General features: G+C 31.6%; 2 protein-coding genes across 3 annotated transcripts in view; both read right to left on the bottom strand.

The window, feature by feature from the left end:
- Positions 1-27797, bottom strand: part of LOC126882338 (uncharacterized) — a 380011-nt gene that overhangs the window by 266078 nt on the left and 86136 nt on the right. The window lies entirely within an intron of this gene.
- Positions 699-27797, bottom strand: LOC126882337 (polygalacturonase-like). Its single transcript, XM_050647234.1, has 4 exons — positions 27485-27797; positions 18498-18706; positions 10005-10329; positions 699-1030 (listed from the first exon to the last, which is right to left on the bottom strand). The coding sequence occupies exons 1-4, from the start codon at positions 27765-27767 to the stop codon at positions 786-788; spliced, it is 1062 nt and encodes a 353-aa protein (XP_050503191.1). The 5' UTR covers positions 27768-27797; the 3' UTR covers positions 699-785.

The raw sequence follows: 27797 nt of genomic DNA, 5'->3' as shown, positions 1-27797 counted from the left end.
AAAAGTACTTTTTATAATACCGCGGTTGTTGAAAATGGTATATATAATAATTAACTTATAAAATATGAATTTTAAGTACATCAAATTTTAATTATTTATTAAAAAAAATTAAAAAAAGATACGCAACAGCCGTGTTCGAACTAGGGAACTCCCGATTTGCAGTCTAATGCCACTGACCCACCATCAATTTGTAGATTTCGATTTATTAACGTACTTTAAAATATCATTGCATAAGTCAAATTTTTAAATTAGTTTGAAATAAAAAAAATCGATTTATCCATACAGGGTGATTGATTAGTGGGGTAAAGCTCCGTAGATCCGTTATAGTAATAGATAGCAATAAACGTTAATAACAAAAATTGTAGCCAACTTTGATTACAGATTGGTAATAATCAGTAATCGTAAATTGTAAGTTATAGATAATTCAGTCATAGCTTGCCTAAAATTTGGATAGATTTAGACCACGTCCACGTCTTAATGCTGTATAACAATATGGTACATACATAGCACTTATTCACTCTGTACCTAACGGAGATTGGAGGAAATATTGTGGTTACAAAGTAGTGGTTTGAGTTGAATAAAAGCTGATCTTGCTCGTTTGATACGGCATTTTATTTCTTGTTGAGATTCCATTGGTAATATTGGTCATATAGATACATATTTTGTAGCTTTAAAATATAAAATAAAAATGAATAAAACTTATTTTATATATTTATTTATTACCGAAAAGATAATCAGGATATACGTGAAATTGGAGAATTTGTTGAAAATATACATGTAATTTGCTAGCATCTAAATCCATCTGGAATATAATTGCAATAGCTCTTTCTAGTTCCCAAAATATTAATATTGGACCAAGTCCAATTTGAACACTTATTTTCATTACAAACAACATGAACAGGTCTCGTCAGTAATCCTTGAATAGAGCCATAGACGTTCGAAATTTTGAGATTGTGTATTTCAAATTCTCGCGAGTAGTTCCCTATATCTTCGTAATCTTGATTAATGTAAATTCCATCTTCTGTTATACCTGTATGAAAAAAAAACAGTGATGATTACTAATTATTAAATACATAGTTCAAACTATTGTTTAAAACATCTATGTTAAGAGCATAGGCGCAAAATTTCGGACCAATGCTTTTTAAATACACTCATTTTTTTCAAATCCTGAGTAACCTAATAAATTAATATTCTTAAAAAATTTAAATGCAGAATAAAATATTATGTTATTACCGAGGGCCGAAAGTCCGTTAGAATAAACAAAAAGTTTCTTTTGAATGAAATATTTGAAATTAAAAATCACACTCAATTTTTTCTTCTTTTTCGCCCCTATGATTTTTCAAAAGTTTTAGTGCAGTTTTTAGAAACTTTCGGCCCTCGGTAATAATCTAGTCTTTCATTCTGCGTCTATATTTTTCAAAATTAATTATCATTTATCTTAGGATTTGAAAAAAAGAATGCAATTAAAATGCATTGGCCAAAAATGCATGGCCAAGTTAAAAAATTAAAATATTGGTAAAAAAATATCGACCACTACATCACCATGAAAAAATAAGAGCAGAGATTTGAAACGATGTACAGGGCCGTGCCGTGCGGCGAGGCAGTCTCATCAGGCGGCATCACAAGGGGGGCGGCATAATCAGTAAAATGAAAAAAATTGTCAGATTGTGTAAAAATGTTGTCAGAAACTGTAAAAAAAAATAAAAAGTTACAGGCAATATGGCTAATGACCAAATGAAAATTTAATGAAATTGCACAACCTTTTGAGGTAATTACGAATTTCCAGCTGAAAATGAAATTCGAGCCAGGAGAAAAAAGCGTTTATTTGACTACGAAAAATCTGTAGGTGAGCTCTTAACAGATGAAACTAAATTTAAAATAAATTTGTTTATCTATATTTTAGATATTGCCGCTAAATCTTTGATTGATCGATTTTAGCTTCTAGAAACTCATAACAAAAATTTTGAAATGTTTATATGATATTTTAAATTGAGGGAAATATATGATGAAACACTAGAAAAATATTGTATTAATCTTCATTTAATCCAGAAGAATTGCGTGATATATTTCAAATGATACCATACTCCATGAAACCTTTGGAGGTTTTGACCTATTTGTGCCAAAATGACCTAATTTCTTTATACCCAAATATAGTTGTAAACTAAGAATTGTATTAACACTCCCTGTCTCCGTAGCTAGTGATGAAAGAAATTTTTCAAAATTAAAAACTTTTTACGAAGCTCCATAAGACGAGGAAAGCTAAAAATTTAGCACATATTTCAATACAGTTATGACTAGTTGCTACACCTATCTATCCCCACTAGACTACACCAATCTGATTGACGAGTTTGCCAAAATTAAGGTCAGAAGGGTAAAGTTATAATTTTTGTAAATGTTACTTAAGTGGAGCCGGTACAAAGTTTCGGCTCCAATGCTATTTAAATGGAATTCTTTTTTTTTTCGAATCCTGAGAAAACTAGTAAGTATTTTTGAAAAACTTAATCGCAAAGAATGAAATAATACGTTCTTACCGAGGGCCGAAAGTCCCTGAAAACTTCTATAATGTTTATTTTAATAAGTTACAGGGGTAAAAAACTAAGAGAAAATGTAGTATGATTTTTAATTTCAAATATCTCATTCAAAAGAAACTTTTTATTTATTCTAAGGGACTTTCGGCCCTCGATAATAATTAGTCTTCCATTCTGCGTTTAACTTTTTTAAAAATATTTATTAGTTTTTTTAGGATTCAAAAAAAATGTACACCATGTCCGTGAAGATATTTTTCAAATCGAACATTCGCTTTGTCTTTGTCATACAACGCACTGAATCGAATAGAATATGGTGACAAGACAGTGACAATTTTAGATATTTGACACGGCATCGGGAATATTTTGAGTTAATTAAATGATATTGATAGTGTATTTGATAAATAATTGATTTAAGACGTGAACTTAATAAAAAGTTATTTATTGTTTATATCAGAGAATACACCAAGATATATTCTGTGATCCAAGTATTTTGTTGTTAAAGATGTTCAAAATTGTAAGCGTTCCATAGTAACAATATATTATTAAAAAATCACTTTATTACTTTTCCTCTTTTCTCGATTGAGTATTAGTTTTTGTTGTACAGTATATAAATTATTGCAATCACTAAATAAAATAGTGAAGAAATTATCATATTAATTAACTGATTTAATAATGCAATTATAGACGTAACAGTTATTCAAGAACATTCAAAAGCCATCTCTTTATAGTTAATGATGACATTGTCAAGTAATATTTCCATATCCATACCAGTGAGAATTTTACTACACGTAATTTGCTGTGTTAAGACAAAAAAAAAAAGTAGGGATAGCCGTAAAATACTTGCGCCTACACTCTCAAGAGCATAGGCGCAAAATTTGCTTGAAATGCTTTTTAATGCACTTGTTTTTTCTAATCCTGAAAATCCAAATAAATATTTTTGAAAAATTTAAACGCAGATTGAAAGGTTACGTTATTACCGAGGGCTGAAAGTTCCTTAAAATAAACAAAATGATCCTTTTGAATAAGATATTTGAAATAAAAATTACACTCAATTTTCTCTGCTTTTTTTTCACCCTGTAACTTATTCAAATAAACATTATAAAGATTTTCAGAGACTTTCGGCCCTCGGTAATAACGTAATCTTTTATTCTACATTTAAATGTTTCAAAAATACTAATTATTTTTTCTCAGGATTCGATAAAAAAAGTTTTTAATTAATTTAAAAAGCATTGCAAGCAAATTTTACGCCTAACCACTTGTGTAGTGTTAATACATATTTCATTTAATTTAAAGTATGTTTTGTTTTTAAAATAAAAGTTTTCATTCATTTTGTGTAGTTTCTTTTAATAAAAATAAAAGTTAAGTTTTAATAATATTTAAGGGGCGGCATTTCGAAGACTTATTACACAATCACCTAATACAAAGAATTACCAAGTATCAAGTTAAAGTAGGAAAGAATATCCAAATAATATTATAGTTTAAATAGGCTATCTGTAAAGGAAATTAATATTGGTCCGATATTTATTATTTGGGCAAGATAAACAAAAATATGTATGAAGAAATGTAATAAGCTAACCCCCCCCCCCCCCCCCACATAACGATTACCGCGAAAAGTAATGGATCGTTGAGAAGAAAAAAGATATTTATTAAATTCAGCAGATATTAACATAAATGAAAAAAGATTTTTTCATTTATTACTTTTTCATACATTACATTTTCAAACTTATTTTAGTTGTATTCCATAAAGATTTATTAAAAAAAAGATTTTTTCTTTATTATTTTTTCATACATTACTTTTTCAAACTTATTTTAGTTGTATTCCACAAAGTTTCATTGCACTACAGATAATTATAACTTTATATTACAATAAATTTAGTTTCACCTACTGCATTACCTACACACTTGACTTTAATTCTGAATTAGATATTAATGATTTTATTGTTTGACACTTTTAATCTTTTTAATATAAATAATTTTTAGCAAATTACTATTGTTCAAATTTTCGATTTCAATTTTTAAACAAATCAAACAAATTTCACAATCGGATCACAACTATTGCATAGTTGTCCAATCTTGCCTAAAAAATCGCACACCCAATTTTACATCTATAAGTTCTTGAACATCCTGAACAACATCTAACAATCCTATATAATTAAAGTCTACACTATTAATTAAAAATAACATCACTTTATATATAACTAATAATTTGTAGTTCCTCGGTTTAATGTCGTGTATCTTACTAATGCCTTCAAGGTCCTGCCAATATTTTGTTAATATATTACATTCAAATATATCCCTTTACCAACCATCCCTTTAGCAAAGTGCAGAGAAAAAGTATGATATTGAATACTACTATATTCTTCCCTTATACCGGAAAGTAAGTATATATCTTATACTTAACATACTTTTGGTTGCCACTGCATATGAATTCGTGCATGTATGTGAGTATGAGGATTGTACACCATGCGTACGTATAAGTGGGTATTTATGTGCATGCATAAATATACCGGGTGGTGAATCGGAAAAGGGGCCATAGAAAATTTAATGTAAAATTTTAAACTGTTGAATTCCTGCTTCCCTAATTATGTTACATCAAAAGTCATGAGAAGTTATTTGTAGAGGATTGAAATCTGTAATAAAAACAGAAGTTACAATTGTTCTACGATTTAAACACATTCCAAAATTTTGAAAAATATAATGTATTTACCGCAGTAGGTATGTGTGGGCATGTTAGGCCACACGTTACTATTTAACTGACAGTGAGCACACTATTGACTGAAGAAAATATCTTTATTATTAATACTTTCTCCTTAACTGAGGGTATCTGATCAACTTTATTGTGTTTTAAACAATAAATAATAAAATAAATAAAGAAATTGACAGTTCAAATTGTTAATATAATAAATTCATTGTCACCGAATGCAATCTTATACACATTATTGCACTGTGTATGGCGTAACTTTGGCGTATTTTTCTGAAAATTGTATTATATTTTTACAAAATTTTGAATACTTATTGTTCGTAGAACAATATTAACAGTTGTTTTCAATACATATTTCAATTCTCTACAAATAGTTTCTTATGGCTTTTGATGTAAAATAATTAGGGAAGCAAGAATTCAACAGTTTAGAATTTTACATTGAGTTTCCTATGGCCCGTGTTCCAATTCACCACCCGGTATGTACTTTGATATTGGCTTGATCATTAACTTTTGATTTAAACCAGACCACTTAACTAACTCTGGTTTTTTGTTGTTTGTAGCATTTAATTTTACTTTAACCGGGACCTGAAGATACTATGAATATTGTAGAAAGCGAAACCGGTCGTCAGTTGTAAAATAAATTGTTTGTGAGAACGTCTCTATTTTCTTTACTACAAAAAAGGTCTTGTGTAATGTTTCTCTTAAATTAATCGTTTCCGAGTTATAAACAATTTAAAGCTGAAAAAAATCGGATAATGGCGATTTTTAAGGTTCAAAAACACAAATAAAAAATCTTACTAAGGAAGTAAAACTTCACTTGTAGGTAGATGGTATATAAATTTATTAAAAATTTTATCTAAAAAGATCCAAATTGGATTGAAATGGGTACATCTAGAGTACAAAAAACACAAACGTTTTTGGACCAATCAGTCCATCATCAGGTTAAAATTTTAGATCCAAAGTAGTTGGAACTAGCTACATAGATAGGTCAAAAGGCCTTAGTGTTACAATAATTAGGCCATATCGGCTACAACAATGTCGACAATAAGTCGATGTTAAAAGAATATGGAAATGTAGTGAGACTATATTGTAGTCTTCATCTTGGCTTCAAACTGACAGACTGAAATATGACATTGAACGAATATATTCTGTAATAAATTCTATATAATTATATAAATATAAAAATATATATAAAAAAATAAATATAAAATATTAAATATAAAATATATTCTATAGAACTCTAATAACAAATATTATTTTTGAGACTACGAAGTACCTAAATTCAAGTTAAAGCCGTACTTTATCAGTTAAGTCATTTGAGCTTCTTTCATTTTAAAATATTGTTTTTTAGTTGTTAATGCAGCCCGATCGCCCGTCCTGTTTTAGAATAAAACGTGCCAAGAAATCTCATGGCGAGTTGATAAAGAAGGTTTGAGCTTGAATTTATGTTCTTCGTAATTTCAAAAATTATATTTTTTACTTATGTTTTTGAATCTTAACCATCGTCATTATTTGATTTTTTTTTCAGTTTTAAATTGTTTATTATTCAAAAACGATTAACTTTGGAGAAAAATAAAAACAACCTTTTTTGTTCCCAATGATCCAAAGAACAAAAATGAATGTCTACCTGGGCCCAAAAAAAAAATGATTTTTATAATTTGTTTATTTTTTTTAAATAAATGTAGGTGTACGTTGTAAATATGTTGGTAGTTGCTAGTAAAATCTACGAAATAATACTAGAAAAAAAGCTGCGAGGAAATATCGAGGCCACACTGGATAATAGTCAATGCGGCTTTAGGCCAGGGCGAGGTACAACCGATCTCATATTCACGGTGAGACAGTTATCAGAAAAAGCCCTACAACATAACAGTAAGTTGTTTCTATGTTTTGTGGACTTGGAAAAAGCATTTGATCGGACGCCACGTAACAAGATCTGGGAAATATTAAACCGTAGAAATGTGAAACCGAAGTTAATCCAAGCAATAAAGAGTATATATAAATGTACACGTAATAATGTAAGAACGAAAAATCGCTCATCTCTAGAATTCTACACAAGGACAGGTGTAAGACAAGGTGGTGTTCTGAGTCATTTGTTATTCATCACTCTAATGGACGAAATTGCAAAAGAATGCAGGGGTAAGGTAAAAAGAACTAGGGTAGGGGTGTATAAACTTCAAGAAGTTCACGTGTCAGAGTTGATTTATGCCGATGACCTGGTAATTGTGGCAAAATCAGAAAAAGACTTGCAAGTAAATGTAAATGTTTGGAATGAAGCCTTTAAGAAATTTGGGATGAAAATAAATATTGAAAAAACAGAAGCTTTAGTAATATCGAAAACTCAAGAAAATATAAATATAAAGCTGAATAATGAGACTATTACACAAGTAGAGGACTTCAAGTATTTAGGATCAACAATGAATGGACAAGGAAATATAGAACCAGAAGTAAACAGCAGGGTAATGAGTGCAACAAAATTATACTATGCGCTAAATAAGTTTTATTAGGAAGAAAGAAGTAAGCCTAAAAACAAAAACGAAAGTATTTCAAACTGTATACGAGTCGGTGCTAATCTACGGTAGTGAAACGTGGACAATGAATAACAACATGCGTAGTAAAATTCAAGCATGCGAAATGCGATATTTACGTGCGGTATCCGGGGTGACCAGACGTGATCGTATAAGAAATGAAGACATACGGGAAAGGTGCGGTATTGGAAGGTCCTTAGACAGACTTGAAACGAAACAGTTATCGTGGTTCGGACATATGGCGAGAATGGGTGAAGGTAGAACTGTAAAGAGGGTATGGAAAGCGGCATCCGACAACAAACGAAGAAGAGGCAGGCCAGCAAGAACGTGGAACGCAGATATTGGAAAGGCTTGCGTAAAAAGGAATATTGGGTGGAGAGAAGCAGAAAGACTAGCTACTGACCGAAAGGCATGGAGACGTATGATTTCTCCACTTACCTCGACACCGTAAGGTACAAGAGGACGGCTTAGGTAAGTAAGTAAGTATAAATGTAGCAATAACTCCGAAATTGTACCATTTAGGTATAGGCAATATAAATTGAAAAATAATCAGTATTTTTTAAGGACTTCAAAACGCAAAACATATACAGAGTGTTCCATTTGAAATAAGAAAGTTCGTTAGATTACCAGAAAAAACGAAAGATCTGGCAACAATGTAATTACCACTATTTATAATATCGGCCGTATTAGAAAATTCCTACCAACCAAAATTCATGAAATCATGCAAGCCGTTTCCGAGATAAAATTGAGGGTTTCCATACATAAAACTCTCTCTGTATATTATCTAAACGATCTATACATAATATTAAACATAAATAAAAGTTGTAAGCAGTTATATTTTAGTGTTTGGTCCGTTTCTTTGTATCTTCTATCTTTTATTTTAGCGCTTGTTCCCTGTTTGTGTTTCCCTCATGTTAGAAATAGATATTTTTAACATAACAAGTAAATAAAAATACTATTAAATAAAAAATTGGTTTAAATACGTATTGTTAGATAACATCTAACGCGCTACCGATTACGTGACATAAAAGAGCGCGACTGTTCCTGGGTTAACAATGGATGCGTCTCAATCTTAGAGAGAATCTTACCCTGAAGAGGGTAAAAAATTTTCCATCCTCTAAGGTCTCAATAAATTCGATCAGCTTTTTTTTGTTCGACCGATACTGAACCACCATATATATAACTATATAGACCATAGATATAACTATTAATATATAACATTTCGAAGGACATTCAAAAATATACATTTTTGCAAGATTGATCATTTTTGACTGTTTACCGTGACAGATTTTACGTCAGTAGGTGACATTTACTAGCAACTCGACGGTAAGTAATCCAACTCAACGGTAAGTACTCCAACTCGACGGTAAGTAATTCACTTACCGTCGAGTTAAAAAATCTCTTAATTTTAATTTATTTTTTGAAAGAATAAAGAAAACTAACGAATTATTTATTAATATTGAAACTTACGGTACAATTTGTTAGGCCTATAGCCAACATTTTTTCTCTTCAAATACGCGTTCAAAGTTGAAAACTTGGAAATATCAATGCCATCATAAAGAAAAACGGTGGATTTAGGTAATCATTGAATATTCTGCCCAGGGGCTTACAGGAGCTTTCAACTGCATGTGTCTTTGAACGAAATATGCCAATAGAGTATTTTCTTCGATTCTTAAATTCTTGCCTTCGCACCATTTTTTAAAACTTTGGTAGGTATTTTGATAACGGATTTTGGATTTTTCGGGAATAATTGCGGAATACCCTTCTTCCCGAGCCCGTTCAATTTCTTTAAATTCACTTTCGCTCATATTTTAATTTATAATAATCAAAATTGTACTTAAAATTATTGACAACTAAATAAAAACTCAATTCTCCATTGTTGTTATGCACCCTAGTTACTACCTAACAACCAAAGTATCTATCTTGATAAAATGAATGAAACTAGTCAATATGACGAAAATGTTTAATTTTATAATTTATAATGGTATCAATCGTGAAAAAAACGTTATAAGCATGTCGAACGTTAAGGGTAACCGATCTCAGACAATAATTGGAGTCGTCGCTCCGCTCCTCCTCCAAACAATTGTCTTCGATCGGTATAAAACCCTTACCGTTCTCCATACTTAATATACTATTATATTCGTATACGAAATTGTTCATTCGGGTTAACTCATATACGAAAAAATTCGATTGAATTTGAAAATACGACCCCAGTTTATGTCCTTAGTAGGTACTACTGACGTTTATTACCTGATAATTGAATATTTTCATAGATAACGTCCCTGATCGTTCCAGATCCCTTCTTCGTTTTTATATGAATTCCGTACAGTCCATTTGCTACAAGGGAGTCCAAAAATGTAATATTTTGTACTATACCGGCCTCTGCATTTTCTTCAGTTTTACTACCAACAGAAAAACTCAGACCGTGGGAACCATAACATTGCAAATTTCTAAATATCATATCAGTACCAGAATTGACAACTACGCAATCGTCTTGGTTCATTACAACAGAATCTTGTACGACTATATTTTTGCCTGAATGTATTCCAAAACCGTCGGTATTAAGACCTCCCCTCTGAAAAATAATTAAAAATTAATACATAACTATATGAAATTTTATTTGGAATTTATTATAGTTCTAGTATAGTCTGTATAGTCTGTCTACCAGTCTTTCTGTTTAGACACTTTATGTAAACTGGTTGACTGGTTAAATCCATCTTTGGTGCTACTACAGTACGCCGTCTCCGTCTACCGTCGCGTTTCTACTATTACACGAGCGGCACACCCTCAAAAAAGCGCTTAGTGTTCGAGATACTGACCACGGAGGGGTGAATGGCTAATTTTATTAATACTTTATATTTTCGAGGGTGCTTAAAACGAAAATGAGGTTTATTTTGAATTTTATGTGGGGGAACATTGTCAAAATCGCAATTTTAACCTAAAAATAAAAAAATAAATAAACTGCGTTTTTTGCGTCTACCTCCCTTTTAATATTTTTTTCTGAAATTTTTACAGTATATAGCTCTAACATTTCTGAAGACAACGGTACCTGTTTCAAGCTTTAACTCTTTCTTTCTTTCTTTCTTTCTTTCTTTAACTCTTATTCTAATAAAGGTTATGAATTTTTCAAAGGAAAAGGTGTGGATTTGTGCATAGCAAAGTTTAATCGCAAAAGTTGTGTGACGAAGTTTAAAATTTAGTTTTTTAATCACCTTTATGTTAAAATAGATAGGTCTGGATCCCGCGTATGAAAAAAAGTTGATTAATAGCAAGCTGAAAATTTGTTAATAGCTTAACGGTGTCTACTCGGATAAACTTTGATATATGGGAACACTGGAACAGGGGCAGTTTTAATTGTGGAACAGGTTAAAAATTTGGAACGGTCACACCAAGAAAACGACACATTTATTTTGTACAACAGAACAGACTTAAACTCTCCGAACAGAGATTAAACTCTCATGCAAAAATCAGACTGCTATTTATCACCTGTCATAATTGCTGTCATTTGACATATTCTACATGTTCCACTCATTAAAACGCCCATTTGGTGATAAATAGCAGTCTGATTTTTGCATGAGAGTTTAATCTCTGCTCGAAGAGTTTAACTCTGTTCTGTCGGACAAAATAAATATGCCGTTTTCGTGGTGTGACCGTTCCAAGTTTTTAACCTGTTCCACAATTAAAACTGCCCCTGTTCCAGTGTTTTCATATATCAAAGTTTATCCGACTAGACACCCTTAAGCTACTCACAAATTTTCAGCTTGCTATTAATCAACTTTTTTTCATACGCGGGATCCAGACCTAAGAGAGTACAAAGAAGTTTTATGGAAAGCTTTAGATCAAAATGTTTTATAGAAAAAAAATTGTGTAACTTTTAATGTTGACATTAGAAATCCCCAATATAACACTTATTTTTCGAGATACGGACCATGGGTGGTGAATGGCTAATTTTGGTCTTAGATTATGTTTTTGACGGTGATGAAAATGAAAATGAAATGTATTTTAAATTTTAGGTGGGGGAATATTGTCAAAATTGCAATTGTACCTTAAAAATAAAAAAAATCACGTTTTTTGCGTTTAGCTCGTTACAACTCCGTTTTAATATTTTTTTCTGAAGTTTGTACACTATCTGTAGCTCACTTTTTTCAAGACAATGGTTACTACTTTAAGCTTTTAGTCTTATTCTAGTAAAAGTTATGAATCTTTTAAAGTATAAAGTGCAGATTCGTGAATTGCAAAGTTTACTCGCAAAACTTGACTGACAAAATTTGAAATATAGGTTTTAAATTGAACTTTTAACACATGAGTACAAATAAGTTTTCTGGAAAGATTAGGATCAAAATGTTTTTTTAGAAAACAAGATGCAACTTTTAACATTGACGTTATAAATCCCCAAAATAACGCTAATTTTTCGAGATACTGATCATTGGTAGTGAATGGCTAATTTTGTTCTTACTTTATATTTTTGATGGTGCCGAAAACGAAAATCAAGTTTATTTTGAATTTTAGGTGGAAGATCATTGTCAGAATTGCTATTTTGCCCAAAAAAAAAATTAAATCACAATTGTCTTAAAATTAAAAGTAACACCATATATTTTGTCTATAACAAATTTAGATCTAAAACTTCCCATAAAACTTTTCTGAACTCTATAGACTAACATAAACGTAATCAAACAGATAAATTTAATTTTGCAATTTACGAATCTGCACCTTTGATTTTTAAAAATTCATAACTTTTATGAAGAAAAGACTGGAAGACTAAAGTTACTCTCATAGTCTTTACAAATGTGAGAAATATATGCTGTTAAAATTTGACAAAAAAGCATTAAAATGGAACAGAGTTGTAGCGAGTTAAACGTAAACATTCGTGGCTCCATTTTTTTTTTTTTTCATTTTTGGGATAAAATTGCGATTTTCACAATGTTCCCTCACATAAAATTCAAAATAAACAACTTTTTCTTTGTCAGAACCATCGAAAACATTAAATAAGACCAAAATTAGCCATTCACCGCCCATAGTCACTATCTCGAAAAATAAGCGTTAATTTGGAGATGTATAACGTCTATATTAAAAGTTGCGCCATTTTTTTCTATAACACATTTGTAACTAAAACTTTTCAGAAAACTTCTTTGAACTCCATGTTTTAACATAAACGTGATTAATAAGATAAGTTTCAAATTTTTTCACTCAAATTTTGCGATTAAGCTTTGCAATTCACGAATCTTCACCTTGTACTTTAAAAAATTCATAACTTTTACTAGAATAAGACTATAAGCTTAAAGCAGATACCATTGTCTTCAAAAAAGTGAGCAAGATACAGTATACAAACCGTAGAAAAAAATGTTAAAATCGACCAGAGTTGAACTGAGTTAAACGCAATAAAACTTGATTACACTTTTTTTTCATTTTTAGGGTAAAATTGCGCTTTTGACAATATTCCCCTACCTAAAAGTTAAAATAAATTTTATTTTCGTTTTCAACATCAGAAAAAACATAATCTAAGATCAAAATTAGTCATTCTCAACCCATGGTCAGTATCTCGAAAAATAACCGATATATTTGGGATTTCAAATGTCGATAATAAAAGTTGCACTATTTTTTTTCTATAAACATTTTGATCTAAAATTTTCAAGAAAACTTCTTCGTACTCTCTATTGTAACATAAACGTGATTAAAAGGCTAAATTTTAAATTTCATCACTTAACTTTTGAGATTAAACTTTGCATTGCACAAATCTGCACCTTTTCCTTTGAAAAATTCATAACCTTTATCAGAATAAGAATTAACGCCTGAAATAGGTCGTTGTCTTCAGAAATGTTAGAGCTATATACTGTAAAAATTTCAGAAAAAAAAATATTAAAATGGAACAGAGTTGTAGCGAGGTAAACGCAAAAAAACGTAATATTATTTTTTTTATTTTTAGGGTAAAATTGCGATTTTGACAATGTTCCCTCACATGAAATTCGAAATAAATCTCATTTTCGTTTTCAGCACCTTCAACAACATACAGTATAGTCTAGTAAAATAAAATTACACTACATGTAAATCAAAATGTAAATTGGTACAGGTTGAAACAAATTTTATATCAAAGTTTAGGTGGGTACAAAAGATATTTTCAAGAAAGTATCCAAATCATACAAGGGGATCATTGTTTAAATAATTAAAAAGGGGTCATTTTTGCAAAAAAATTACTTTTTTAACTGCTAAGATCATTCAATTACTAATGAAGATCTATAGGATTATTTTCTACAAAGTTGAAGGGCAAATGTTTCACACAAGACTTACTAAATTAAATTTGACCCCTTATTTATTTAACTAATTATACATAAATCTTTAAATACAAATTTGCAAAAAATTATTTTTAGCGTTTTAAATAAGCACTATAAAATATCTTATTTTACAGGAAAAGTTTCGCTATGTTATCAGTATTAATAAAAAAAAAATTGGTCCAAAAATATTTAATATTTTTTGAGATATTGAATTTGTTTATTAAATATTACTCTATTTTCAATTGCAAAAACGCGGTTGTTGCCAAATAAATATTCACCTGTATTAAATCTTATCAAATTTCAATTAAACTTCCCCCTAAAATGGCATTTGAAAATTATTCAAATTTGTTTATAATTTGTTTTTTTAATAACGTCGCGGGGATTAAATATTTTGAAATGCCGTTTCGATAATTGGGTTCCTGGGAATTTTTCACTAATTAACAAATTTTTTTGTCTTTTTTTCCTCTTCTTTTTTTTTTCTTGTATCTTTAAATTTATTTTATTCTTTGAATCTCTAAGCTGTAGATTCTAGACCTAAAAATATTAACATTGGTCTAAAATTACTTAAATAAAATGTGGCTACTTACTGAGTTACAGGGTGTTTTAATTAAAATTTAAAAAATTATTTTTACCAAGTACTTTCAAACTATTTGACGTATCTTTATCATACTTGGCAGAAAGTGTGGGTACTATACAGTCTACTAAATTGTGATAAACAAAAGTTTCTAGCTGCTACCAGAGGCGTACGACAGGGGATAGTTAATGGTTGACCCTTCCCAAATTCTACGCCACTGAGCTACTATTTTAGCGAAATTTTTCAATTCTCCAATACTTTCGATGTAAATAATATACTCTTTACTGGTAAAGATTAAGTCATTAGTTTTCGAGAAATTGGACGTTAAAAATGGAACGGCATAGTTATTTTGATTCATCCATTCATTCATATTAAACTTCCAATATCTCTCAAACTGATGACTTTATCGATACCAATAAAGTTATTTACATACAAAGTATTGTAGAATCGAAAAATTTCGGTAAAATAGTAATTCACTCAGTGGCGTAGAATTTGGGAAGGGTCAATCATTCACTATCCCCTGTCGTACGCCTCTGGCACTAGCTAGAAACGTTTATTAATCACAATTTAGTAGGGTGTATAATAGCCACACTTTCTGCCAAGTATGATAAGGATACGTCAAATAGTTTTAAAGTACTTGTTAACAATAATTCCTAAATTTTAAATAAAACAACCTGTAACTCAGTAAGTAGCCACATTTTATTTAAGAGATTTTAGTTAAATCTTAATATTTTTAGGTCTAGAATCTACAACTCAGAGATTCAACATTCTTAATAAAATTTATCTCTAAAAGGGCCCGTAGTAATATAACTCCAAGAAAAAAAAAAAGAAGAAGAAAAAACGACAAAAAGTTTTGTTAATTAGTAAAAAATTCCCAGGAACCCAATTATCGAAACGGCGTTTCAAAATACTTAATCCCCGCGACGTTATTAAAAAAACAAATTATAAACAAATTTGAATAATTTTCAAATGCCTTTTAGGGGGGAGTTTAATTGAAATTTGAATTTATCAATACATTTATCGAAAATATACATAAAAATAAAAATAATGAGATTTTAAGCAGGTGAATATTTCTTTGGCAACAACCGCGTTCTTGCAATTGAAAATATAGTAACATTTAATAAACAAATTAAATATCTCAAAAAATATTAAATATTTTTCAACCAATTTTTTTTTTACTTAATACTGGTAGCATAGCGCAACTTAGTCTGTAAAATAAGATATTTTATAGTGCTTATTTAAAACGCTAAAAATAATTTTTTGCAAATTTGTTTTTAAAGTTTTATATACAATTATTTAAATAAATAGGGGGTCAAATTTAATTTAGTAAGTCTTATGTGAAAGATTTACCCTTCAACTTTGCAGAAAAAATCCCATAGACCTTCATTAGTTAAGTGAATTACCTCAGCAGTTAAAAAAGTATTTTTTTTTTGCAAGAATGACCCCTTTTTAATTATTTAAACAATGATCCCCTTGTATGATTTGGATACTTTCTTGAAAATATCTTTTGTACCCACCTAAACTTTGATATAAAATGTGTTTTAACCTGTACGAATTTACATTTTGACTTTTTTTTTATTTTATTAGGCTAGTACAGTGGAACCTCGATAACTCGGATTAATCGGGACCGCGGCCGATCCGGGTTATCGAAAATCCGGGTTAGCCGGAGAATATGGTAAAAATTAATAAAATACGGTATACTTACAGACAAACTCCGTTGGAATTGAAATAACATGAAATATATATAAATATGCACAGTACCTACACATCTAAATTACTAAAAACACGCAAACACAAACCTAAGCAAACGGAAGCGAACAATACAATACTGTATTCATACAGTCACAATAATCGGAACGATGTTTTGTTATTATGTATTAAGAACAGTGAAAACTAAGACAATTGATTAAAAAAGAATTTTTTAATTAGTCTTTCTTAAACAATGCTAACACAGTTTGAAATAAAAAATAAAGGAATACTACAGACAGGTGCCTGTTGTTTCTGCCGGCTTGTGCCATGAGTCATTTTTACTATCGTATAGTTCAAATTACACAAATACACGTTATCTCTCAAATATTATATTACATACATACATTTTGATGGGAAATAAGCCACAATTAAATTGAAAAAATAATTTTATTAACATTTCGACGCCCAGAACGGGTGTCATTGTCAAAATACAAAATATGTATAGAAAATCAAAATGTTTAACTGATGAAAATTGGTCCGGGTTAGCCGGACTTCCGGGTTATCGGGGGCCGACTTATCGGGGTTCCACTGTATGTCTAAAATTGGTGATTCACCTCTCCGTGGTCAGTACCTGGCCATTTTGGGGGTGCCTGCCGCTAGCCTATATAGTTTGCTGTCTACTGATGGATGCGGTGTATAAGCTGTACCTATTATATTACAATGCCGACAAAAAAATTTTACAAAATGAATAAAACGCATAAATCATAAGAATTATCATTTTGCAAATTAATACTTAATAATAATAATTTTTAATTTGTCATAACAATTTGCTCTTTTAGTTGCGAATTAGCCAATTTTGTTACTTCCCAACTAAAAAAGAAAATTGATATGACAGAGTAATAATTATTAAATAATAAAAATTAAAATTAAAATAATATATATTCTGACTTATGCTTTTTATTTATTTTGTATAAATTATTTTTGTCGACACTGCATAAATGTGCGGCTAGTCACCATATTCTTTTCTCAGAAGGGTTTACACACAATAATAAAAGGTACCTTTGTAGGCGAAATGTTTATTCCAAAGTACTAATAAACATCTATAGTACTACTATTTAGGAAAATACAATAAATTTTATGCAAATTTAGTTTCTTTACTATTATCACTAATATCATTGATACGTTCTGTAAATGTAATAATTGTTATGAAATGGCTATTAACCCGGTGGACGTATTTTATAAAGTTAGTTTATTGAAGTGTTTAATCCTTTTTCACTATTGACGAGATTGATGGACTCAACATTAAACAGCTTGAGCATCATACCGACTATTATTAGTATAAAGATGAATATAAGAAGGTAATAAATAAAAAAAAAACAAAAAGTTTAACGGTAATCTCGAAAATAAACAAATAAATTTCCATTCAACAGAACTATAGCTACACTCATGTAGTATAATGACAATTTGTAGGTTAAAAAATATTAGTTAGTCGTTAGTTACAATTACTCCTTCTAATACTTATGCTTCAAAATTAAAATTAAAATGATATCCAAATACTAAAAGTTAAGTAATTTGAAAAACTAAATAAATAATAAATTCAAATAAACTAATAAACAACAACTACTGCGCTAATGTCACTGTCACTGAGACATAGTAAAAAAGGTATCAAAGACATCGTATTGTTTATCCGTGTTTAACTTATCGTGGTTTCCATGCCATGGACAAGTGGCTTAATTTTGCGATACTAGTTTCTCTGATTAAAAAAAGAGACCTAGGAAAAAGTAATTCGTGAATAGTTTCATGCATAGGAAAATGTAGAGTCGAAGAACTGGATCAACGTCTGTTTTCAAATAAAATGACCTGGTAGATTTACTTTCATTTCATTTTATATTTTTATTTTGATCCAAATATAATACTCCTTTATATAAGAGTTTTCCTCCAGGAAAGAGGAATATTACTCCAGGTAGACCGCATACTATAAAAATTCCAACCGCACAAAAATCCCAACGAAGCTAAAGGAAAAATTATACAAAAAAGCCTACTATGATGTCCGGAACTAAATGTTAGCAAGTAAAAATAAAAAACGACAACGAATGCGTGTAGCCAAAATGAGAATGCTTAGATATGGAGTTATTATTTAAACTCCTTAATTTTTGCATCACAATAAAAAAACACAAATATTTTTTGAAGAAAACTAAAAACACATCCTACCGTATTTCCTGCTAAGACATCAATGGTCCATCCGGTGAGAGTAACATCAGTGGCATAAACACCCACACAAAAGTGTGGACAATTCAATAAATAGATGTTTCTGAAAATAGACCCACCACTTGTGGCCACCCTAAAGAATTTTGGTTTAACTACTCCATTATCTCCAAAACCGTCCCAGTATTTTTCGCCTTGACCATTTAAAATGCTACCTTAAAATATATGAGATTTAGTTGTTAAAATAATTAGAAACCGGAATAATAAAAATTGTCAAAAATATTGTAGAATTGATGACAAGATAAAGATTTCAACACTTACTAAAACGAATTTATATACTCTTTCTTTTTCTCTTTCTCTTTTATTTATCTTTTTCTTTCTCTCTCATCATCTCTTTCTCGTTCTCATTTTCTTGTCCTTTCTCTTTCTCTTCTTCCTTTTTGCTTCCTCTTCCTCCTCCTCTTTCTTACACTCAGTGCTAAAAATTGTTGCATTCATAGAGTTTCTATTTTACAGCAGTTTAGTTTTGGGCAGTATATTTCATTGTACTAGTTATACCTTATTAGTTAGCCCTTTACATATATTTACCATTTAGAATAATAAATTATTGTATTAGTTGTTTGGAATGTTGTGATTCATTCTACATTTCCTACATTTTTATTTCCATCATTTTATTTCCATTTTTATTTGCTACATTTTTAATTTTTCTAATAAGCCCGTTACATAAATACGGTATTGTCATCTTAGAATCTTTTCTTGTGGGCGTTTCTTGATTGACTTTTTTGCTTCGTCTTCCCTCCCTTCTCCATTTCAGCTTCCATTTCCCTCGTCATTTATATTTCTATTTACTAAATGTTGTTCTGAAGCTATTTCCCTGTGGCATTTTTGTAATCAACTATTCTAAATGGGAAATAAGCCACAATTTAACTAAAAAATGATTTTATTAATGTTAATGAAACCATTTTTTTAGTTAAATTGTGGCTTATTTCCCATTTAGAATAGTTTATTTCTATTTACATTTACAATACCATCCCTCTTCCTCTTCGTCTTTCTTGTACTTAAAAAATTGTTGCTTTAATCGGTTATTTTACAGGTGTAGTCCTTTGATCTCTCTTGTATGTTCTTTGGTTTAGTTTTGGACAGAATATTGTGTTGGTTATTTGTAATGTTGTGATGTAGTAATTTCCCATATTTTTAAATTTTCTGATATGCCCTTTACATTATTATGGTATCCTTGAATCCATTCTTCTGGGCATTACTTGATTGCTTATGACGGTTTGTCATTTCCTTGCTTCAAGTTTTTCTTCTTACTGAATGAAATGTTTTTTCATTCGAGCAGGTGTTTTGGTACCTATCATATTATGCTGATTTAATAATTTTCTTTTAATTGTTCTTGTAGTTAAGGTGGTTATTTTAAATGTTGATGTGGATTGATTTTTTATACTACATGAATATACTATTAAAAATATATTTAAATACTGCATAAATATATACCAAAAAGATACTACAAACTGCCATTTTTCGCGAATCTTGTATGTAAATGGAATGCAGATAGAAGATTTATAGGCATTTCTAATCACCCAAGAATATCCATTTCTTGATATAGGCCCTTTGCTTCTTATAAGTGATATAGAAATCTATATCAGCTAAGTGCCCCAGAGATATTGAGCATGTAATTGCATATTACACGACATTAATCCAAGACGCTGCCTGGAAATCGACTCCTGCAAATAAAAAACTATGCAAAGAGATCTCAACATGGCATTGTATATAAGAGAGCAAATAATGGACAAAAGAAGAGCACGTGCTAAATTACAAAAAAACAAGGAACCCGTTGGATAAAACGGCGCTAAACAGATTAACACATCAACTACGCACAATGTTGCAACAAGTTCGAAACGATGACTTTGAATACTACATTATAAATCTATCTCCTGAAGATCACTCTTTGTGGCGAGCGACTAAAAAATTTTAAAAGACCGACTACACCCATAGCACCAATTAGAAAATCCGACGGAGATTGGGCTCAATCTGACAAAAATCTCAACACCTTGCAAATATTTTTACACCTGACCTCTTCGACAATGCAAATGACCAAACGACCAAAAACTTTCTAAGCGCTCCCTGTCAACTATCGCCTCCTGTCAAAACATTCTCACCTACAGAAATTCGCAAAAAAATTAGAAATTTGAAACCTTTGAAAGCTACAGGTTACGATCTTATAGTGAGAGAACTTTTAAAGCACTTGCCTAGAAAAGCTGTCGTCCTACTAACAATAATTTACAACTCAATGCTACGATTATGTTATTACCCTATACAATGAAAATTGGCCCAAATTATTATCATTGCTAAACTAGGTAAACCACCTACTAAACCTAATTCATACCATCCCATCAGCTTACTACTTGTTATGTCTAAGGTATTTGAAAGACTAATTCTGAATAGAATTCAAGATCTTATTGAAGTCGATAAACTTATATCACAGCATCAATTTGGTTTCCGACAGCATCACTTCACCATTCAGCAATGCCTTCGAATCACTAACACAATAAAAGGCTGCTTGGAAGATCACACATTCCTCACCAAATATTATCTCATTCTTAAATCCTACATTAACGAACGATATTTTCAAGTCAAAGTTAACGCTTTAACATCAAACTTTCATCCTATCCCTTCTGGAGTCCCCCAAGGTAGTGTCCTTGGGCCATTCTTATACCTACTCTATACAGCAGATATACCTACCAATCAGGCAAGTAGCCAAGGGAGGGGTCCATGGGGTCCGGACCCCTCCCAAAACTACCTCGGCTTTTGTACAAAGGCAGCAAGTTTATCCCCATGTTATTATTAACATTTTTGAAAAAGTGAACGTAATTATTATTACTTTTTACTAGGATTATTTCTGTTTTTATTCAGTGAACGGATCAACTTACATCCAATTTAAAAATCAGATTTAGCAAAAGCATTTCAAATTCTTTTACCTGCATTTGGCTCTACAGAAAAAGCAAAATTGCTAGAAAATTTGGCTGCCTGTTTTGGTAGGGGAGCAACGTATGCTAAATTTGCAGTCACTCGAGCGTTATGGGGACCTGGTGGGTTGTTATTATTAGGTCCTAAACCAAAAATAGTTAAGTAAAATTTTCCATTTTTGTGGGGACTTTCCAGTTTTTAATTAAATTGTCCATTTCCAACAACCGTTTTTCCGATTATAGCGCCATCTATCCATAATTCGAAAAAAGTCGCACCTCTGTGGGGTCTCGTGTTTGGTACCATTCGATATATTTTTCAAAAACATTTTGAAAGTCTATTTTGCAGTTTTTCGATCTGATTTCCATTTTGCGGAATATCGCGGGGTTTGTATTTAAAATTTTAAATTTACCCCCACCCCCTTCCGTGGGGCTCATGATTAGTACCATTCGATAGATTTTTGAAAATTATTGAAGACTTATTTTTTAGTTTTTCGATCTGACATTCATTCGCGGAATATTCGCTTTTTTTGTGAAACTTTTTTATCAAAATAACACCGGAAGTGACTTAGAGAACCTAATTCTAAGCAAAAACTGTTGTATAACTTTTTTTTAAAACTCAATACTTTTTGAGTTATTCGTAGTTAAAAATTTGCCATTTTCATTGAAAAATGACACTTTCGGAGACTGTTTTTTGGGGAATACCATAAAAATTGTGCATCTAACAAAAAAAAAACTATATAAAACATTTTTGTAGTTTATGAAAAGTCAGAGAGATTCATTTTTCATAAATCTTCTAGTTTTAATAAAAAATAGATGGTAGCTGAAAAAAGATTTTTTTTGGTGCATGCTCAAATCGGTGTATTCAACTTAAAATAACAGAGAAATGGTTGATTTTAGACCTTTAAAAAACTTATGACTCATGTATTTTAAGGAAAAATGAGTATTTTTAAATTTCCTTAAAAATCTTCTTTTTTCTCCATGTAATTTGAAAGTGATAGGAGATACGTAAAAAACCTTACAAAAATGTAGATTTTCTTTTAGATAACAATTAATTACTGTATCTCATTATCATTTTCGAGTTACATGGAGAAAAAGGTAGATTTTTAAACAAAATTTAAAAATGCTCTCTATATGTGATCTTATTTTATTTTTCAAAAGCCATACATTTTAAACCCGTCCAACTTGTTGAACATAGAAATAACACTGTAGTAAAAGGTATTGTAGAAGCAAAACGATGCATTTAAATCTGATGGATGAGGGGTTAAAATATATATACTTCGCATTTTATCTTAAAATAAATAATTAGTCATCCTTTTTTGTTGAACCATATCTCGATTAGTTTGAATGTAATCGAAATTTAAAACGCCGTCCACACTCTCGCCGAAGTCGATCGAGGTTCAACAAGTACGAGAGTGTAGACGGCCACTTTGTGTAACTTTGCCTAACTTCGTTCTACTTCCGAAATCTGTCGGTCTGGCGCGTCCGAGTCAAAGGGATCTTTGTCGGTATCGCACCGCTTGAATGTGTTTCTCGCGAAGTAGAACGAGTGTGTAGAGAGGCACTTCGGACTTCGGTCAACTTTGGCGAAGTAACTTCGCCGAGAGTGTGTAGCCCGTTTAGGTCTTTTCAGGCAGTACTTACAAAATATATTGATAGCGTTATACCATTAAAATCGACCATTTCTCTGTTATTAAGTTGAACACACCGATTTGAGCATGCACAAAAAAATGTTTTTTCACCTACCATATCTCTTTTTATGTTATCACAAGAAGACTTATGAAGGAACGAATCTCTGATTTTTCATAAGCTACAAAAATGTTTTATATAGTTTTTTTTCGTTAGATGCATAATTTTTAAGGTATTCGCAGAAAACCGTCCGAAAAGGCGACATTTTTCAATGAAAATGGCAAATTTTCAACCACAAATAACCCAAAAGGATTGAGTTTAAAAAATTATAGAACAGTGCGCCCGGCGCCCGCCGCCTTTGCAGTGCTACCGACGGCCTAATAATCCCTGAATTTACAACTTCTCTCCTTTTTGAATGAATAGTGTTAAGAAAATGCAATTTGTTTCTAGAAATGAATGCCCACTTATATTCCATTGATGGATATACTATGTACTTAAATGTTATTCGATTTCAATTTTTATATACAAATATTTTTTGTACAGTATTTTTGCCGCCCTCTCATAATTTGCCGCCCTAGGCAACTGCCTATATTGCCTAATGGATAAAGCAGCCCTGTACACGGACTCCTAAAAGGCCTTGTGCGTCGCTGTTTACTGTGTCTTCTCAGCGCTTTCGTGGCTGCCCAACCGGTCTCTTTCCTTTCATTCTAGCATTCAGTGCTCGTTTTGGTAGCCTATCGTCTCCCATTCTTATCACATGTCCGGCCCATTGCAATCTTTATATTCTAATGAAGTCTGACAGGGGCGTTTCCTTATAAAGTTAAAGCTCGCTGTTGTATCGACTTCTGAAGATTCCGTTTTCCCTCACAGGTCCTAGTATTCTCCTAAGTACTTGCCTTTCGAATGTGTCGAGTTTGTTTTTGGATGTTCCTTTCAGGACCCAGGCTTCACTGCCATAGCATGTTATTGGCCGAATTAAGGTTTTATAGATTTTCATCTTTGTATTTCGGTGGACACTTTTAGACCGAAATATATGGGAGAGGGCAAAATGAGCTCTGTTTGCCTGCATTATTCTCTTCCGTGTTTCTCCATCTTCTGATCCATCGGCATATATTTCTACTCCCAGGTATGTACACTTTTCAACCGTTTCAATGTCATCTTCATGTATAATGTTTTCTGGGAATGAACTCAACTTACCTTATCTTAATCTGACAATTTCGAGTATTTTTAAGGATAGATTTTTATTTTCGGGCCCTCTTAACGAACTTCCCTGTGTTAAGAGCCAATATATGGTAGAGGTACATCTGCAGGATACCAGGTTTCTCCCCATATGATAATCTGACGCGCTCGAGTAACTGCAAAATTCCCCGCTTGGGCTCCCCTACCATTACTCCCGCGACACTTCCCTTGCAGCAATAAAAGCTAAATATGTAGGTATATGTTATGGTGTAACTGTAATACAATATCATCTTTGGAACCAAATACCGAAGTTCTCCACGTAATGAAACATTGTAATAAAGATTTGTTCTTTAAACATTTGCAAATTCCTTACAATTTTGGCAACTAAAACGGCCAGTGTGGAACCTTCGTTCTCAACAATGAAGCGAGTAAAAACTTTACCCAGAAACAAGATGGAAAACGAAAGACTCTTGAGAAAGACTTGGCTCTTTGTTCCGTTTATTGGAACATCCAAAGCCAGATATATAGATATCAAATCATCATCACAGATTATGTCATAGAGCGAATAGCATAGCTGAGGTTGAATTGGGAGGGTCATGTAGCCAGAATGAAGAAATGTGGTGGACCCAAATAATTACAGTGTGGAGACCACGAACGGACAGAAAAAGTAGAGGTAGACCACCTACACGATGGACAGACAACGTCAAAAGGGTTGCTGGGAATTGGTTGCTGTAAGTCCAAGATCGACAGAGCTGAAAGAAATTAGGGGAGGCCTATGTTCAACTTTGAATGAAGAAGGCTGGATGATAATGATATATCAAATAACCCAAAATTATTGAGTAGATAGCTGAATAGAAGACCAGGTGTACTGTTTTCTACGGAATTCAATATTTCGTTAGTAGTCACTAACATCATCAGGGAAGCTAAAATGATATTGAAGATACAATGGTGAAATTACTTATTAAAAACAACTTTACTAGGGTGAGATTGTCGTCATATAGATGGTATATCTTAGTAAAGTAGTAAACACTTGTTATTGCAATTTTTAAAATATTAAAATAATTTTAAAATTTATTCTGAATATTTTTTCAATGCCTTCCGTCTAACCTAACAAAAAATTTAAGTTGTATTTGGACCCCCCTCAAGAACATTTCCTGGCGAAACCTGCTGCCAATAATTATATTCTAATGCCTACTTTTGCTGACGATACAGCAGTTCTAACTTCAGACTTAGATCCTGAAAATGCTGCAAACAAACTTCAAGATTACCTACAAGTGCTACAAACCTGACTTGAACAATGGAAGATTAAAGTTAACGTCAAAAAATAGGCAGCAATTACTTTCACAACAAGAAAAATATGTCCCCAAGTACACATCAATAATATTCCAATTCCACAAAAATCTGAAGAGAAATATTTAGGGCTACATCTAGATCAGAAGCTTACTTGGAAAACCCATATCAAAGCCAAACGGACACAGCTAAATATAAAAGTTAGACAAATGTACTGGCTACTAGGAAATAAGTCGAAACTATCACTCGAGAATAAAATACTAATCTACAAGATCATCCTATTTGGTCTTAGGGAATTGAACTCTGGGGTTGCAGTAAACCTTCACTCAGTGGCGGCTCGTATAACTTTAGGAAGGTGGTGCCAGAATCCGGGCAGCTGCCTAAATTTTTTGTGGCGGTTTTACGATATGGTCAAAAAGGATATAAAATATAAATAAAAAAAAATATCGATTCTTATCTACCTGTTCATTATGTTTAATTAGAGTATCACGATAAGCTGAATTTAATTGGGTTTTTATATTTAACTTACCAAGCATTGAAAAGCTAAAAACGTTATTCATGTGCACTTTAGATTTTTCATGGGATTTCAATTTCTCCCATATATGTACAAGATCATCGGTGCCTTTGTTTGACCAAGTCTCGTCACCTCCAAACAAAACGCATACAAAACAGAAGAGTTTATTAGTTTGTTCGCAACCACACAACCAGCTATTTTTATCATAAATAATTTTATTAAACTTACGACAGCGAAGTTTTTGTCCATTTCCACTTTGTTTTTCAATTTTTAAATCGGGTAAAGGCCGACCGAGTTCTTTAATTTGTAGTTTTTTTTCTAACGAAAAACCACCAAAAGAGTTTTTTAATATACTAATTTGATTCATTGTCAATAAATAAATTAAACGTAGAAAATAATCAAAATATTATTTTTATACCTACGACACCCACGATCACAACGCACTAACTAATAATTACAAATTAAAAAATATAGTAGAGTATAAACACAAATATACAATACAGTAGTAGACAATAAACACAATAGCGTCAAGCGAACGCGTAAAGAAACTAGAAATATGTAGATCTAAAACATTGTATCTTAAGATCCACTAACTTCCTTTTCGAGATTTCGAGCCTGGCACGGATACTCCAATTTAAACGTATGTTAAAAGTGCAATACCGCTCTCTCTCTCTGTCACTTACACAGGATGCTCATACAATCTTTCTCTTTTCTCACGAGCCACTATGCCGTTCGGCACTGGGATTTTTATGATTTTCATCCTTTATCCGGTCAGCTGTGGGTGGCCAGAGTCGGTAGATTTGCATTGCGCTACACAGTTGCCAGATTTGATATAAATTAGAAAAATAAAGAGAAATATTCACAAAAAAAATAAACAGGCATTAAAATGTTTTTAAGATAAAAAAATATGTTTCTGCATAGTTAGCAAGGTAGTGCCATGGCTCTATGGCACTACCTCACGGGCCGCCCCTGCTTCACATACCAAGATCCTACAAACTTTCCAGTCGAAAACCCTACGAACAATAGCCAATGATTCATGGTACGTATCCAACGATACCATACACAACGATCTTGGTATTCCATTCATAAAAGAAATCATTGACCTTCAATCAAACAGAGCCAAAGAAAGAAATTCCAGAAACGATGGCAAAATCATCAGAGAACTGTACCAACCACGACTACCTACTAGACGTCTAAATAGAAGCTGGCCCGAAGACCTTGGGGATTAGGTGAAGACTTGGAGAACCGTTAATGGACGGTAACCGCTACAAGCCAAATATCAGTCAGCATATTTGCTAAATACTTCTGTAATACTGAGTAGATTGTAAATTTGCTGTAAAAAATAAATTAAAAAAATCAGCTAAATGAAAGAAACTGTTTTAAGTATTATAAATTTGTATTGTATACAATATTTGTACCTGGAGCTCCTTGAACCAAAACGTTTTTCCCCGCAACGGACACTAGAAAGCCCGTTCTGAAGGAAACCTCAAAAGTAATGACACCATCAAACGTAACTGTCGAACGTTCTTTTAAATTTAAATTTAAAGTTTTTCCACTTGGCACTGTTAGATTTGAAATAACTATATCTTTACAACTGCTAAGGGCTTCGTCTACTTGGTCATAGTTTGAAATGGTACAGATATCACTAGCTGCTATGGATACTACTATTAAAAGGACTAAAATTTTATAAATGAACAACATAGTTTTAGGTGTCGGTTTTAAAACTGACTC

Source organism: Diabrotica virgifera, chromosome 3 (genome assembly GCF_917563875.1).
Source record: "Diabrotica virgifera virgifera chromosome 3, PGI_DIABVI_V3a".
Classification (NCBI taxonomy): domain Eukaryota; kingdom Metazoa; phylum Arthropoda; class Insecta; order Coleoptera; family Chrysomelidae; genus Diabrotica; species Diabrotica virgifera.
Note: the sequence above shows the minus strand (reverse complement) of the source record. Positions and strands in the feature narration are given on the sequence as shown.